At 37.8% G+C, this 17,132-nt stretch overlaps 1 protein-coding gene across 2 annotated transcripts; it reads right to left on the reverse strand.

The window, feature by feature from the left end:
- Positions 1-2,020: 2,020 nt before the first annotated feature.
- On the reverse strand, positions 2,021-8,785 carry tlr3 (toll like receptor 3). 2 transcript variants are annotated; one of them, XM_004066015.4, is made up of 5 exons: positions 8,271-8,785; positions 7,382-7,848; positions 6,047-6,241; positions 4,047-5,917; positions 2,021-2,689 (listed from the first exon to the last, which is right to left on the reverse strand). In XM_004066015.4, exons 2-5 carry the CDS (start codon positions 7,835-7,837, stop codon positions 2,458-2,460), a joined length of 2,754 nt encoding a protein of 917 aa, XP_004066063.2. In that variant the 5' UTR covers positions 7,838-7,848; positions 8,271-8,785; the 3' UTR covers positions 2,021-2,457. The 2 variants fall into 2 exon arrangements, with proteins under 2 accessions (XP_004066063.2, XP_011475331.2); XM_011477029.3 differs by lacking the exon at positions 8,271-8,785 and adding an exon at positions 7,966-8,255.
- Positions 8,786-17,132: the final 8,347 nt, after the last annotated feature.

Below are 17,132 nucleotides of genomic sequence, written 5' to 3' on the forward strand. Positions count from 1 at the left end.
TCACCATTGTTTTTCACAAATTCAGATTCTGGCAAAAATGTCAAGTTTTTCTGAAAATGTATGACAGAAAATACACAAGTAATGGTAAAAACCCTGTTTGATCATCTGCTGGTAACTGCCACCTTAAAATTATCATAAAGTTACATTAATTTAATGTAAAACATTTGTAATGCAACTGCTTATTATTGAGAAAAAGGCCACCACACAAGATCTGACTTCACAATGCCAAATCAACATATTCTGCAACTTCTAGTCCTCCCCCCCACACACACACATGCGAGAACCCTTTAGTTTAACCCCCACTGAGACCAACATAGCACCTTCTCTGACTGTAACAACTAGTCGGGGGAGACAGCCAGAAAACATAATCACAACAGAGATTTAGATCCTGATGGCTCAGGATTTATAAAGTCTCTTGCTTCTCAGCTGTAGTGTCTTGCAATACACATTCAGTTTGTATGTGATGGAAACAAAAAGTACCGGTGCCATAGAAAACATTCTGTGCAGTACTATTACCAAACAAGGATACCCCGTCTGATTTGATCTGTAAGGCTATTGAAGGTGTTGGAGCAACTAGTTATGTAGCACCTCAAACCTCTGGTTAAATTTGCTTTGGGTGTGGCACAAGTTGCATACCTGTCTCAAATCAGAGCTGATAAAACAATCATATACCTCATGCACTCAGTTTTAGATGGATGTAATGCCAAAGGACAATATTTTTTTATATTTCCACTGCACTTAGCACGATACAAGTACTTCCACTAATTGAGAAAATCTACATGATGGGAGTGAACAAATCTGTTGTGTCTTATCAAATGGGGAGTTTACTGTCTGACATGGAGCACATCTGGGGACTGCCCCTTCTCCATATCATAAAGGAACTCATGGTGACATCAGTGTAACAGAAAAAAACACGTGAAATGTGATCTGTGGTCCACTTGGTCTGCAACTCCAAGTCCTCCCACCTACAGACATTTTGTAGTTGACGATGCAGTGTTGGGCCGCTTGAGAGACAAACAGGAGATAGAGAACAAAGGGCTTTCAAAGCACTTTGCAGGGTGAACACTATATCCATTTAAACACCATAAAAAGGCCTATGTTGTGGATTTCAGGAAGAGAAAGCCTCAAATTAAACCCATTAATGTCATAGATCTAGATTAATGGATTGTGGATGGATAAGATTGTTAACCACAACAAATACTTGGGAAAATGCTTGATTAATAGACTTAACTGGGCATCTAACACCAATGGTGTCACCAAAATAGGGCTGAGGGAGCTTCATTTCCTGAGAAAGTTCAGATCATTTGTTGTAAGCAGCAAAATGCTTGCGCTGTTCTGTCAGTCTGTGGTGGCCACTGCATTGTACAGTGCTGCAGTCTCCTGATGTACCATTAATGCCAGGAATCCAAACAAGATTATCCTTGAGACAGAACAAATAATTATACATCGGCTGGACAGACTGGAAATGGTGAAGAACAAAATAGCATTGAACAAACTCCAAACAATCATGGTAAATCCATCACATCCACTAAATGTCTCTGTACAGAAGCAGCAACTCCAGTGCCACAAAGAGATTTAGGAGATCATTGTTACGGTTTGTTATTAGACTGTACAAGACTCACCTTTAGGTATTGGTAATCTGTAGAACTATACTGAAAATGGGACTGTCACAATGAAAACATTTTACCACAAGTGTCTGTTATTACAGTTTGTGCATCTGTATTGCATGATAATAATGTGCACATACACATCTGTATTGGATTTTGATTTCTGCTGATGTGCAATACTTTGCTCTCTTTCTTTTTTTTACTGCTTTTTCTTCGTACTGTTTGTTGCTTGTCATACAAGAACTTTACTCTCAGCCAGGATTAATAAAGTCCATTCGATTGTTTTCAAAATTATTCAGGAAATTCCATTTCTCAATGAATACAAAACAATAGGGAATAGAGAAATACAATACTTTACACTGCAAAAAGTCAAATCTTTACTGGTAATGTCTTCATTTACAACCCTCCAACAATTTCTTTAATATTGTATAATTGACTTTAATGGTTTGAATTCAGGAATTACAGAAAGGGACAGAATTTCAAAGCAAAGAAACCCAGCAACATTCATTTATTACAAAATGTATCAAAATACAAAATATCCAACTGTTTATTTAGTACATGCAATCACTCACACACAGACATGCACGCAATGTTTAAATGAATAATCTGAAGATTGAGCTTGTATTTCTCAAACAAAATTATGATTTTGTTGAAATATTTATGATGCATTTTATGTCTTTCTATAAGAAACATGTAAATAAGATTCTTTTTTTTAAATAAGCTGCACATTTTTTAGGAGAGTACTCACACACAGACCAAAACACCCTCCTAGGTAACTCCATGAGAAAATCAGTTAAACAGAAGCAATGGTAATGATGTAAAATAATATGAAACCTTTCATGATGCACAGTCAGTCTTGCAGTCGATTTGTCATGCCAAGTGCAATAAGCAGCTTCTGATGAAAGGCAGGAACTCTCTCCCTCTGAACAGGCCACTCAAGAATGCAACGGGGACGCAACATGCCCCTGCGGAGGAATAGTGAGCGGGACAGTTTGTAGTCGTTGACGTCTTGCAAGAAGACCAAAACAACTGAGTCTCTGCTTGCTTCGATGACCTGGTGAAGGGCATGATGGACCTTGAATCTGAATGAGGAAAGAAAAAGATTTAGGAATAAAAAATAATGTTTGTTTTAACCCTTTGACAACGCCACCAAGAAAAAGAAATCAGTACTTTTTTCCTTACTGTCTTAGGTGAATAAGCCACATTGTCAATATTTTCAAAAATATGTTTTCACAAGTCCATCCAAATCCTGCCTGTGATAATATCAACAAGTTAAGACTCGGCCCCCGTAAGAATATCTTTTGGGGTCACAAAATCTGACTGCAGTACTTTACAAAACCTAGGGGTGGCACAGCAATGCAGTTTGACCTGACAGTGACATACTAAAAGTAAAAAAAAAAGTTAATATTGTTTACAAGCCCAAAAGTTTCAGTCTCATGGCCTACTCATAGATGTGGGTCCAGATCTACATCTCTGATATACGGGGAGGCAAAAAAAAGTATTTAGTCAGCCACTAATTATGCAAGCTGTCCCACTGAAAAAGATACAGGTACTTTCAACTGTGAGAGACAGAAAGGGGAGGGGGGGGGGGGGTCCAAGAAATCACATTGTGTGAAATTTAATGAAATAATTGATACATTTTTGCTCACTTACAAACTGAACTTGCCATGTGTAGAGGAGAAAAAAATTGGTAGCATTCAAAGAGAATACTTAGTGTGAAAGGTGGGGTTGGTAGCATCATGCACTGGGGCTGTTTTTCTGCAAAGGGACCAGCATGATTAATCTGTGTAAAGGAAAGAATAAATGGGGGGGATTTTGAGTAAAAAGTTTCTTTCAGCAGCAAGCGCACCCAAGATGAAATATTGCTGCATTTTTCAGCATGAAAATAAACAAACACATCACTCGGGCAATAGAGGAGTGTCTTTGTAAGATGCATTTCAAGGTCCTGAAGTGACCTAGCCAGTCTCCAGATCTTCACCCCAATGAAAATATTTGGAGGGAATAGTTGTCCATGTTGCTCAGCAACAGCCCCAGAACAGCACTGCTCCAGAGAAGATCTACAAGGAAGAGTGGGCCAAAATAGAAGCTACAGAGCCTGAAAATGTTGTAAAGACTTGCAGAAAATATTAGAGCTCTGTCATTCCCAACAAAGGATGTAAAACAAAGTATTGAGATAAACTTTTGTTACTATTTAAATTTCACCATATTTGTCTCCCATAGTTGAGGTATACTTATGATGAAAAACTACAAGCCTCTTTCATCTTTTAAGTCCACAAGTGGTGGCTGACCAAATTCTTTGGTAGAGAGAATGTGTTGAATAACTTACATTCCCCCATTAAGCAATTATTTATAAAATTGTTGCTGACATCACCTTTAACCAGATCTAAGTCTGTTATTTAAAAAAAAGAAAGTGTGTGTATGTGTGTGTGGTTGACATACCTTCTACACCAAGGATCTTTGAGAAGACTTTCTGTCACCACAAACAGAATTTTTCTGGACTTTCTCATATTTTCCATAATAGATTCCAAATAGAACATTCCTGGGATTGAATCTCGCTCCTCCCAACAAAACCTGTATTTTGCAGACTCCAAAGGGGTCATTTGTTTTGTCACCCAGCCAGCATCCTCCTCAGCATGTATAATGTAGGCATCATACTCAAAGCCATTGGCCTCTTCCGCTGTGGCGTCACTAAATCCTAAAGTACGATTGATCAAAACGTTCCAGTAAAACTGAATCCTCCAGCCTTGAAAGCGAACCAGGAGTGCGCTGACCATCATGATTAAAACTGCTGTGCTGCTCAGCATGTATAGAGCCTGAAATGGGGTTTTATCTTTGCACGACATGGGGTCAAAATCCATGATGGAGCGGTTAAAATACATTAAAGGAGTGTTGCATTTGTAGTTGTCTTTCAGACCGGGCACACTGGTTCCATTAGTGTTGTTCAACCTGGTCACAAACCAAAGGATACCCTCACAGGTGCAGTCAAAGGGGTTTTTGTCCATCCAAAGCACGCTGAGGTTGCTCATGGGAGTCTGGAACACTTCCGGCCTAACATTTGTGATCAGGTTCTTTGCTAAAGTCAACACACGAAGAGACTTCAGATCATCAAAAACTGGGTTCTTGAGATTGTTTAGGAGGTTGTTACTGAGGGTTAGCACACTAAGTGACGTCAAACCTTGAAGAGCCCCCACTGGAATCTCATCCAATCCATTGTAATCCATTTGCAGGGTTTCTAACTTGTGTGTGTCCTTCAAAAACAACACAGGGCCACCTAGGTTAGCCATCTTCCACAACCGGGCTAGGTTGTTGTGTTGGAGTTTCAGCACCTTCAGGTCCGTAAGCCCCTTCAGTAAGTTCGTCCTGATGTTAGCAATGTTGTTGTTGCTGAGATCCAGGACAGTGAGGTTAGTCAGGGGCCATAATGGAGAAGGATCCTTATTTAGGGCTTCTGCTTTAAGGCTCTTACCCAAAGTCAGGACTCTGACACAAGATACATTCACAAATGACGAGGAGGTCAGGTTAATGGATTGGATGTTGTTGCTCAGGTGAATTTCCTGTATCTGAGAAAGACCTTCAAACTCCCTGCCTGTTAGAGTCTGCTTGATAAAATTGAAATCAAGGATGAGAACAACAAGACTGCTCAGAGCAGAGAAGCTCCCCGGTTGGAGCTCAGTCAGAGCGTTTCCCGCCAAGTTCAGCTTCTTGAGAGGTGAATCTTTAAGTGAGACAAAGGTCTTGTTGGTGAGTCCTCTCTGTGGGGTCTGCGTGTAGCTGCTCCAACTCAAATCTAGCTCTGTGAGACTTGTCAGGCCGGTAAAGGTTTTCTCTGTGATTTTTAAAAAGGCAGTATGATCCAACATCAAACTTTTCAGGTTGTTTAAGGATTGGAAAGCGTAATCTTCAATGACAGCAGGAGATGTATGTTTTTTCCCCAACGCGCTCGTCAACGCGCTCGTCAGCTGCAGTTTCTTCAACGTTTTAAGTCCCTGAAATGTTCCTCTGGTCAAGCGCCTTAAGTTGTTGTCTGACAAAATTAGGGATTGGAGTTTAGGAAGCCACTGAAATGAGCCGTCTTCGATATTGGTCATTCCATTCGCAGACAGATCCAAATAGGTAAGATTTGTTTTCTGCAGTTCGGCAAATGTCAGGTTTCCGAGTGCAACCAGCTTCATCCTCTGCAGAGACAGACTGTCTATGGCAGTCGCTGACAGCGCTGACAGCAGTTTGGACATTGCCTGAGAGCTCATATCGCTCCCATCCAAGATTAAAGTACGCAGACCTGAAATTGGCTGAAAGCATCTACTCTCAACCTAAAATTAAAAAACAAAACAAAAAAACAATGAGACAAAAAGGAGAAACAAAACAACCAAAGGGCAAGATGCTGCAAGTGATATTCTTAAAACCTCTTTTCACTTCCTGTTTCCAGGCTTGAAACTTACTGTTTTCAGAGACACGTATGACAAGTTAAGAGCTTGCAGAGACGGGGATGAACTGAGGTAAGAAAAGTCCTCACTCTTCAAAGAGGTGAAAACATTCTGTCCCAGGCAGAGACTCCGCAAGCTGGGCAGCTGAGGTCGCGAGCCCAGCTTTGCCGACTGCAGCTTGTTCTTCGACACATCAAGATGTTGTAGGTTCTGCAAAATGTAGAAAGAATTATCTAAAGAATCATTTTTGCTGACTTTCCATTACTTCCTACTATGGGTTCATTCAAACACATTATGACAGATTTCAATTCTGTCTAAATATTATAATAAGTAAAAAAGAAAAGAAAAAAAAGCTAATTTTGCTTCTTGTCTTCTATGTCTTTTTGTTTATTACTAAACCGAAAATTAAAAGTTTAACCCAAAAATAAATGTAACTAAAGGAGATTTTGAATAACTTGAAGTCATTTTAGCTCACTAACCTGTCAGCATTTGTTAATTTAAATTTTACAGGTGCAATAGAACTGAATAGAATTGAAAATCTCTGTATCTGTTGAAGTAAAAACAGAAAATTGCATTCTGGAAATATCTCAGAAAATATTAAAAACACATCATAAAGATTAAAATGAAGAAAACATCCAAAACCTCAAACATGTTAGAGTACATTTTGTGTTAATCAGAACCATGAGGTTTGGTATAACTCTGCTCCTGTGACTTCGGGCGGGAAAGATCCTCTGAGCTTTGAACTCACATGAACCCACAGCTCAGCTCACTGGTCTTTACAATGTGATGCTCCATTAAGCTTTTAGAAAAAATATGAATCTGGGTGTGGACACCTGGTTCTATGTCAGGGTGTCTCATCCAGTGCTATCAGGACAGTGTCACCTGACCATAACACAGGAGGCCAAAATTATTTATTCAGACGTAAATTTGACAGTTACTCAGTTACTCAGTTACTTCAGTAGGCTTCAGTTTTACCAATTTTAAGTACATTTGCGATCCAGAAGACTCAAACAAAAGGGGTTTGTGTACTGACAGGAGGATGCAGACTGTGAAATCTGTTCAAATATCAGGTTCCTCTTTTATGGTTTCAATGGTTACATGAATAATTTGAAATACTATTTATGTCAGAGTTGCTTTGACAGAAAAAATATATTGTGAGCATTTGTACATAAGTAATTTAAATTAGACTTCATTTCTAGAAAAAATGAGATAAGAAATTTTGATTTATATGTAAAAAGTGTCAAAAAACACTTGCTATATATTTCATTTTTAATTTTTTAACTTGTACATTTGGTTTTAGTAATGTGTTATACCCCCGGAATCAAACACTTCGATGAAAGGCAGATGTACCTGCAGACCAGAGAAGGGTTCTTCCTGCAGCTTCAGCCTGTTATTAGCTATATTTAACCAAGTCAGGGTGGTGCATTGGCCCAGATCCTCTTTTTTCAACAAATGCACTTGATTGTGCTCCAGGTTCAGCGTTTGCAGCAGAGGCAGACTCTGGCATAAGCTTTCATCCACCCTGGCGATGCTGTTGTAACTCGCGTTAAGGTGGATGAGGCCTCTGTATCGGCCAAGAGAATCCCCGGGCACCTTCACCAGTTTGTTGTGAGACACATCCAGGCTGGAGATGTTTGAGGGCAGATCTGACGGGATCACCCTCAGACTGAGGTGACTGCAGTCGGCCCTGCCACCTTGGATGATGCAGGTGGATTTTTTGGCAGAGGCCATGCACGGATACGGCCCGCCGATGAAGTTGAAGATGAAAAGGCTGCATGTCAAGAGACAGGAAAGAGGGGCAGTCATGGTTTCAAACCCTAAAATGAAACAAAAAAAATTAGAATGTCAATCAAGAAACTTTTTTAAGGTCATCATTGGAATACGAATAAAGTAAGTGATGAGAGGGAAAAGCATCGGAGAAATTTGTAGTCTACTTTCTAAAGTTATTCTTTTTTTTTTTAAGGAAGGCGTTCAAATCCAAACATCAAACCTTGTCATTTAGTTTGTTGTACCAAAACGCTGTTATACTCTACAACCCTTTAGAAGTGTGGAGTGGAAGTTTCCAGATCAAAGTGGGACATTTAAACGTCTTTAGCGTGTTTCTTATTGAAAAGAATTAAACTTTCAAAACAAAAAAAAGAGGTGCGAAAAGCCGCTAAACGCTTAACATCTGCAAAAATAATCAACTGAAAAGGGGGCGCATGCGCGCTCCAACACGATAAACCAATACATGTATTACCTGCTCTGAAAAGTGCTGAAAGTTTGAAATATCAGTGGATCCGTTTTTAGTCCATCACGACTCATTCAAGAAAGAAGAAGAGAATTCAATTCGGCGTGTTTAGCGAGCTGCTGCGCAAAAAGGAGGAAATGCCACAGAGGCAGAGTCCGGTTTCACTTCTCCGTCTGTTGACGATAAGTATTTCACGCATGTTTGTCTGTAGCGACGGTAGTCAACAATAGTGCACCACAAACCGAGGACTTGTTGGAACAGGCACTGACTAAGCAGTGGACTAAAACATTTGTGCTAACTGTTTATTTTGTATTTAAATATCTAGCTTATTATATAACCACACAGAAAGAAAGTTAAACACATCTTTAAGCTGGCACAAAAAAAATATAACAAAGCATTTTAATAAAATGAAACAACAATCTTTAATAGAGCTATCCAGTTACCTTAGCACCTGGTTAAATGGAAAAATCCTCTGGGCAGAATAAAAAAAAAAGCAAGGCAGGTCTGACAGGTTAATACAAAAAGATAGGGGTGTGTTCATTGGATTTTTTTGTTTTTGTTTTGCTCTTTTGTTAACCAAAGGAAATCTCCCACACAAGATTTACCCACACATTTTATTTAATTTTCTTTTATTTTTTTATTATTATTTCAAATTTGACATGAGCATTATTTTTATTTGTTTTATAGAATAAAATACATTTTGACCATTGTTTAAACAGAAGCATCATAATTTATAAAACTTGTTTTTGGCTTACTATTTACATTGTTACTGTCAAGGAAATCTTTTTTTTTTTTCATCTTGCAGAAGAGTCCGAAAAATGAGCAAACTTCCCCCTTGATTTTTATCATCACAATTATTCATATTGGGAGTCATTGTCCTTTGCATTAAAGAGGTCATTCTTATGATTCGTATGTTTCTGTTTATTTGCTGAGTGTGACCTTAAAATGGCAGAAAATGGAAAATAAGACACACAAAAAACTACAAACAAACACAGATAATATTGAAATGGCCACTAGAGGGCAGCAATGCATGTGCCAGTGCAAGTTTCAGTCTGTCTTCTGTTTTCTGTTTGTTGGATGTTGTTGACATTTTACAGTATTGATCTTTACATCAGTATTTTAGAAAGGATATAACTTATTCTGCCTCTGGATTTGATCATCTGAAAACCCAAAATGTGGATAGATAGTTAAATAAATGTTCATTCTTTAGATTATGAACATGAATTAAGTTGATTTTTACAAGATTAGAGAGAATTTGGAATAGATTTAAGGTAAAACTTCACATAAATGTATAAAGAAAAGGAAAAAGCTCTAAATGTAATACATGTAATTAAGCAATTTTGCGTCCGCTTGTGAACCTGCCAAGGCTAAACATGCTGTTTAGTTTTATTTTCTGTTTTTATCTCTACTTTATAGTCATTCATTCATCTTCTAATCCATTTTATCCCTTTTGGGGTTACAGGGTTGCTGGAGCCTATCCTGGCCACTCGCGGGCGAAAATATATCTCCATAATTTATCTGTGTTTTTTATGATGCAGGATAAAGGTAAATGGAAACATGGATTTAAAGCACTTAGTTTGTTGGTGACATCACACTTTTTGTTGAAAGTAAGTGCATTAGTGCGTGCACAGCTCAACTAATGTGTTAATAACTCCATCGGCTGGCGTTTTAAAATGTCAACACTAATGGAAAAGCAGAAATGACCCACTGTGGTTGTTAAATGTGTTAGTGTAAATTTAAACCACAATGGCTCAGTAAAAGTGTCTCTCTTTATAGTGTTGTTTTGATCATCACTAAATTCTGTACGGTCTGTACCTAATTGAATTTCACTTGAAAGCACGCTCACTTTGTCTTTTTAATATGTCCACAGTCTTATAGCTGAGCAATTTTTGAACTGAAATATTCTTTCTGTTGTTTGAAATCGACATTAGCTGTCAGGCTGCAGAGCCCGCACTCCATCATTTCTCATTTCTCTGACCTTGTTTGTTCCTTTATTCGGGCTCTGCGGTTGAGAGAGCAAAATTCTATTTCTGCTTCTAAAAACCCTTAGGAATATAGTCTGCCACTTGTCCAGAATGAAATCAAGAATAAACTTATTGGTCCGTACCATACTGAGTCTAAAGAAATTCTCTGCTGGACCCAATCTTTCATTCTATTAAGATGGACCTTTAATGTTTTGTTGTAGTGATAAATTAAGTCAATTTTACAAAAATGTTTTTTGTCAAAACATCAAGACGATATAAATATGACACATATGGTGCAAAGGAGAAATTAACTGCTTCTTTTTAGATGATTTTTTTCAAAAAATTGGCACCTTAAGTCAAACTTTTTGATAAGAATTTCAAATTCTAAGTCAAATCTAAATGCATTCATACTTATTTCACACTTCTCTCGAAATCAATGCTGTCAGAAAGTTGTATTACCATTCCTATCTTTCTGGCACGACTTCAAATTACACATCAAATATATAAGCACAAAGTTAACAGTTAAAAGCATATTGTGTCTTGAGTTTGCAAATGATTAAGGACCCATTCCGATGAAAATCGTGACTTTACTAAGTTCTTGTAGCATTTTTCTGATGATAGAGGATAGATATATATATAAAGAAATCTAAGCTCAAAATTGGATTTTTAAGTATTTCTTTGTTCAAATTGTGGTGAAACAAGACTAGACAAAAAGCTTGTGACGTAGAAGCTACAATTGGCAGGGCACAAGCTCCTTGCTCCTCTCCATTCTGATGCATGCACATGCAGACAATAGATCCAAATATTTCTTTGTTTTCCTCGTCAGAGGTTGGACAGCGTCAGTATTGCTCACCAGTTTTTGCACCGATGGTTGGTCTGGAATGTGGAGAAGATGAGTGTGTACACACATGGGTGATTGGAAGTGGGGTTCTGCCTACAACTTATAGGTGAATGTCTAATGAACTACTGCTGAAACTGTGTCCAAGAAAATATGTATGTGTAAATACAGCATAAACATAATCAAAAGACCACTGAGAAAGCTTTTAGCATAAATCAAAGGATGATTGGAGTGGATCTTGAACAACAAAATACTAAAATTTCTCTTTTCCTCATATTTAAAAGATTACATTAAACCAAGCAACCCATTTCTCCATTTACATGAAAGTAGCTTGCATAGCTTCTCACTAGACTTCTTCCTTTGCCCTTTATCCCTTACGCAGATTAATAGGTCAGACCTCTAGGTACCTGATTGGTTTAGCCCCCAGCTAAGCTAAGGCAGCTTACCAGTAGCTGGATTGCTGAAGACGTGTTCAAAGTGGAGACAGTATTTGTGGGCAGCACTGTGGTTGTGGTTAAGCTAATAATGCTGTAACTGTCGAGTTGTTCCTGCAAGACAGGGGGTACCAGTCAAATCAAATAGTATCAAAAGCACACAAAGTAAATGATGCAGCAGGGAACTGTTGCAGCTCTTTCCTGCCAGGTTACTGGATAAATCATTCAAAGCATCGGGGGGGTGGAGCAGAAATCAGATTGAGGTCTGAGTCTCTCCAGAGGAATAACCCTGTGGTCGGAAGATGGATTGTTTGGAGTGAGAGGAAACCTATACTGTGCACAGAGCAAGTGGTATTGTAATACGGCTGCGGTGTGTGTCAGGCATGTGTGATTGAACCCACACGTGCAAAATGGACAACTGAGAGGAAGCTCCATTAATGGGAGTGTGTGTGCCAGATTCTTCATCTCACCCACTTGGATAAATCTCCTTCGCCTCATTTGCAGACCAGACTTCTGGAGTGTTGGAATGCCTGGCAACAAAAGGTGAGTTTACCCTCCCAGCTATTCAAGGCTATATATAGAGTGTATGTTAGCCTATGCTATATAATCCTTAACTCAGACAGGAACTTTATTTTCTGTGCCTTTATATTCTCACAAGATGCAGACAGGAAATCTCGCTCAGAGAGATAAAGAAAAAACAATCAAAGATGTTTTCATTGGGATCTTTGCTCATTTCCTTAAACACGTAGAAAAGCAGAATTTGTGGCTGTTTAGTCCTTGACATGGTTTGTGGGGGAACAGCAACTGGAAAGTGAGAAAAGTCAGAGGAACTGCCCCGACTTTTTTAAACCAGAGTGAGAATGGTCCGTTTGGTCGGTGATGCAGAAAGAGATGGATCTGAGATGGGGAGATGTGTTGGAGAAGAAAAAACACATAGACACACAGAGAGGTGTGGGCAGTAGTAGTGCTGTAGCATGTTTTGCCTGCCCTCTGCAGAAGAAAAGACACTGCAGTAAATCTCCCCCTCCCCAGTTTGCTGACCAATGATGTTTGGAGGACGCAATCCCAGATCTGTCACTGGTGTCAGCCTTTGACTAACCGAGCTCTTCAAGAACACCATAGTTCTTAAACCGGGGGAAGAGGGCGGGGCAGATGATTATCAGGAATCCATACGCATTTCAAACCCAATCCCACACTTTCAAGGATTCATTTATTTTTCTGTTCTAAAGCAAGTAATTTAATCTAAACATTATTCTGAAATTAAATGACTGGTATTTATTCAGAAAGGTCTTTACAAATGAATGAAATTCTCATCTGTAAGTGCTGTAAGGCAACAATAACACCCATGGTTTGGTTTCAGTTCCGACATGGCATGTGTGAACACTCCTCGGTTCTCAGTAAGAGCTGACTCCGGTCTCTTCTCACTATAAGTGGTCCCAAGGGGTGACAGAACATCAATACTGAACTGGGATCGGCTGCATGGGGCTACTACAGAGCTGCAGTGCTGTTTACTGAAATCCAAACATTGAATGAAGTCCTCGAAGCTTCAAATGTGCCACTGACAATGTAAAGATTTACTCTGAGGAAATGAAGATGTGCTTTCATTAAATAAACACAGTAGATGATCTGAATAGAAGCTGCTATTTTTGCGCTCTTATGTAGCAATAATGAACCCAAATTCTCTACAGAATAATTTTGTTTTTGACAGTTATTCTTTTGAAAACTGTTAATTGAACAAGTTAAGCCTCTTGAAATGGTCCAAAAACACGTTTGTGACCAACAACAAACCTTTTGTTATGTTTTTTAATATCTTTACTGTTCCTTCTATGCTTGATACGGAATCTGCTGGTTAGGAGGTATTAATATTTCGAATTATGGCAACTATTATTTAAGCATTGTTTATTTGTTTTAAACTTTTTTGTCCCTTTCTTTTTAAATAAGAAAGTACATTAGTAATGTTAAAAATGTTTTCCTGGGAGTTAAAGAAAAATACTTCATGTATCTACCCAATCATGTTGACAAAACAATTACTTTCAGGCTATCTCATTAAAATATCAAAAATTTTCTCAGTTTTTACATTTAAAAAAATCAATTCTTTCAAACAAAAAGGTTTTTTACCTTAGAGGGAGAAAACCTTAAAAAATCCCTGTAGAAAGAATTAACCTAAAGCCATGCTTTTATTTTTTACTAAGAGAACAATCATATATATATATAAAACTTACTTCATTTGGTTTATTTAGACTTACAAGATAAAAGACAAACATTTTTTTGTCATTGTCCACGCTTTCCCCAATTAAAAATGAAATTATTCAATCGAAGTATTTCTTTTAGGAAACAGCATTTTGTTCTACTTCTGTTACTTCTGTCATCTGGAACTTGGATTTTTAATATTTTAATGAGATCTCTGGTCAATATAATTACTTAAATGCATGTTAAAATGGACCTTTTGAAAAATAAGAACAAAAAGATATTTCTGTCAACTCAAATTGATTGAAATCCCCCTTCAGATGTCCATACTTGCAGATTGTGCAGTTTTTCTCTTAAAAGAGCCCAGCTTTAGGATGAACTGTGAGGCTATGTGCACACTGCCCTTGGCAACATGGGCTGAAGTGGCCATTTCCAATGAAAAGGCCACGTAAAAGCACACACATGCCCATTTCAGGCTTCTGCGTTCAAAAGTCTCATGCACATTTTATGAACAAAAGATGCATCAATGGAATCTCACAATGAAAGTTAAACGAGGTGGAACTTTGGCCAATCAGGGACTCGGATTTGGTAGTGACATGCGGATGGTGTGACATGCGGATGGTGTGACATGCGGATGGTGTCCGTTTAAATTCAAAGAAGTGCCAACCATTGTAGAATTAATCATGAAGGAGAAATTAATATGGTTTGTGTCCAGATGGAATTCTTTGGCATCAAGTCTTTCATATATTGGAATAAAGGTGGGAAAGAAGAAGCCTGGAGCGGCATTCATGACATTTGCACATTTGCTAGTAAACAGTAGAAAAAGAAGAAAAAAGAAAGCCCTCCTTGCTTGTTCATCATCACAGGCTCAATGTGTGTTCAAGAACCTGCGTTTAATGTGTTCTTGAACGTGCTTCGTATGCACAAGTGTGAATGTAGAATGAAGGCTCTAAGCACAACACACGAGTTTTTAGAGGAAGAATAACTACAAACAAGGATTTTGAGAATCTACCATAAGTCAACATTTTTACAGCATCTTTAGTGCAAGGTTTGCAGATCTATGGCATCTGCTTCAGTTTCCTTTATTGCAAATAACAACAAATCCCAACCAGAGACTGCATGGTTTTAAGTTGAAAAAAATAAAACGCAAGTTTGGATTTTGTGTGGGAACATTACTGTTGGAACACTACGTAATTGCAACATACCCAGTTGCAGCAAAGATTTATACAAGAAAAACATCATTATGGAAAAATGCACAACACTTCTTTAAAAAGCCTCAATTTGTGATTAGATCTTCAAATGACCAAAGAAGCATGGTCTGTTAAAATTTGACAAAAATGGTGTGGTCTCGTGGCTTCCTGCCCTCTGTTCTAAATGCACAAATATTTCTCAGGGTCATTCAGCAAAAAGTGATTTAAAGCACTGGTTTCCTTAATGTGCTGAACCAAAGCTGTCACTATATAAGGAAAAGGAAAGTCAGAGATTGAGACAGATTGCTGAGCCATGAAGATGACAGAGTGGAGGGCAGAGAGAGGGTCAGTGCCAAGAAAAAAGAATAAAAGAAGCAGACTTTGATTTCTGAGAGAATGTGAGAGTTTTTTTTTATCAACTGTTCTCCAAAATCTGAATTTTTTAGTTTAGTTTTAACAGATAAACAACTGTCATTAATATTAACCTAGGATATGTGAGAATGGTTTATGCTGAAAATACTAAAGCAGTTTCCCCAATGCAAAAAAAAAAAAAAAATAGCCGAAGAAGTGGAAGTTTGAAAAAGACCAATCAAAAATAGCTTGTCAATGGAAAAAATTGCCTGCAGGAATCAAGCGGAACGTTCTGATTCTAAAAAAACTTTTAGTTTCAACTGGGATCTCTAAGCTTTTCAGTAGGGATGTGACTCTTGAAGATGGACTCAGTTTCAAAAAATCTCCTAATGGAATTTGTACAATACCAGTTCACGTTTTATTGCTATTTTCAGATCATTTCTGGATTTATAATTGAAGTGAATGGAGCTGACTACTCAGAAACCTGCAGTGGTGACATCTTACTTTATCGTGTGAGGGGGGGGGGCTTTTGGAAACAGTTCCAATAAGCTTCAATAAAATGCTTTTTAAGTCCAAACCTTTCTTGACTTCATTATACCTGCCATTTGAACTGAAGATATGAAAATTTGCTTGAAGGGAGTAAAAATCTCCCAAGTCATTGGTTTGTGTGGATTCTTAGCTCAACTGAAGAAGAGCTTCATACTTACACTTTTCAGGTAAACTTTTTTTTTTTAGGTAAAAAGAATTTCAATAAATAACATAGATGTTTTTATGTTTTTCTAGATCTGTTTTTTTAACCTTTTTTTTTTTTTTTTAGCCTTATAGCTGAACTGTAAACTGAATAAAATGTAAGTACTTCAAATTTAACACTTAAGATTCTTTTTGAGTGGATTGAAACTGATTTTCCTTGGTAATCTGTAGCAGAAAAGAAATATTCAGATGCTTTCACTTGATCTCGGGCACACATCCAAAAGAGTTTGGTTGTTTTTCACTATATCCCTTGTGCTATCTTAGATGACCCCACCCTTACATTGATGTATTCTCCCTACCATGACAAAGGTGGATAAAGGTGGAAAGATTTCATGTAATCCATGGACACCAGTGAAGATTACAAATCATTGAAGAAAAAAGGTTCAGCACACTGTCTATGGGTCTAGATGACCCAACTCCCAACGTTAAAGTGTTATGTGTAGGCCTGACTTCTGCTCAGCTGCCCTGCATTTCTGTTTGATTAATTGTCTGCCTATTTAAGGTGTGTTTGTTTCTGTGCTCAGTGTCGGAGCGTATTCTGTTCAGTGAGGCTTCAAGCTTGTGTTTCCTCTGGCATTAAACCCCTTCTTCTGGATATCCTCCTGTTTCGAGCTGTTCCTGCCTGCATCTGGGTTTTCTCCTCTACCTAACCGTAACATAAAGTGCCTAGGATAGCACAAGGGTTAAAAAGAGAGAAAAGGTGGCTGGTTTAAAAAAGTTGTTTAATCAAATTAAAGGTGATAAGAAAAGACAAAAAATATGTAAAGATAAATCAGACTATTCTTTTGACTGCTTGCTCAGAGTAAAAAAAGCCAACCACACTATGAAATTTTAAAATTTTCTACAAGGTTAGATTGGATTTTTTTTTTTTTTTTTTTTTTTTTTTTTTTTTTTTTACTAAACTCAAACTCAGAATTTAGTTAATTTTAATCCAGCATCAAATACTCACTTTGATATCTTTTGATCTATTGTAAAAGCGTTCCCAGTGGTCTTTCGATTATGATTATGCCATTTTTAGCCAAAAAAAACTATATCTTTTCCAAATATATAGTCATTTTACAGATGTATGCATCAACTCTCTCCTACATTTAAATGTCCAGTAAAGCATTTGCCCTATTTTGTGCTGCTGGACATTTTCATTGTATTGTTTTCCTAAA

The sequence above is a fragment of the Oryzias latipes genome, chromosome 1, assembly GCF_002234675.1.
Source record: "Oryzias latipes chromosome 1, ASM223467v1".
NCBI classification, from domain to species: Eukaryota; Metazoa; Chordata; class Actinopteri; order Beloniformes; family Adrianichthyidae; genus Oryzias; species Oryzias latipes.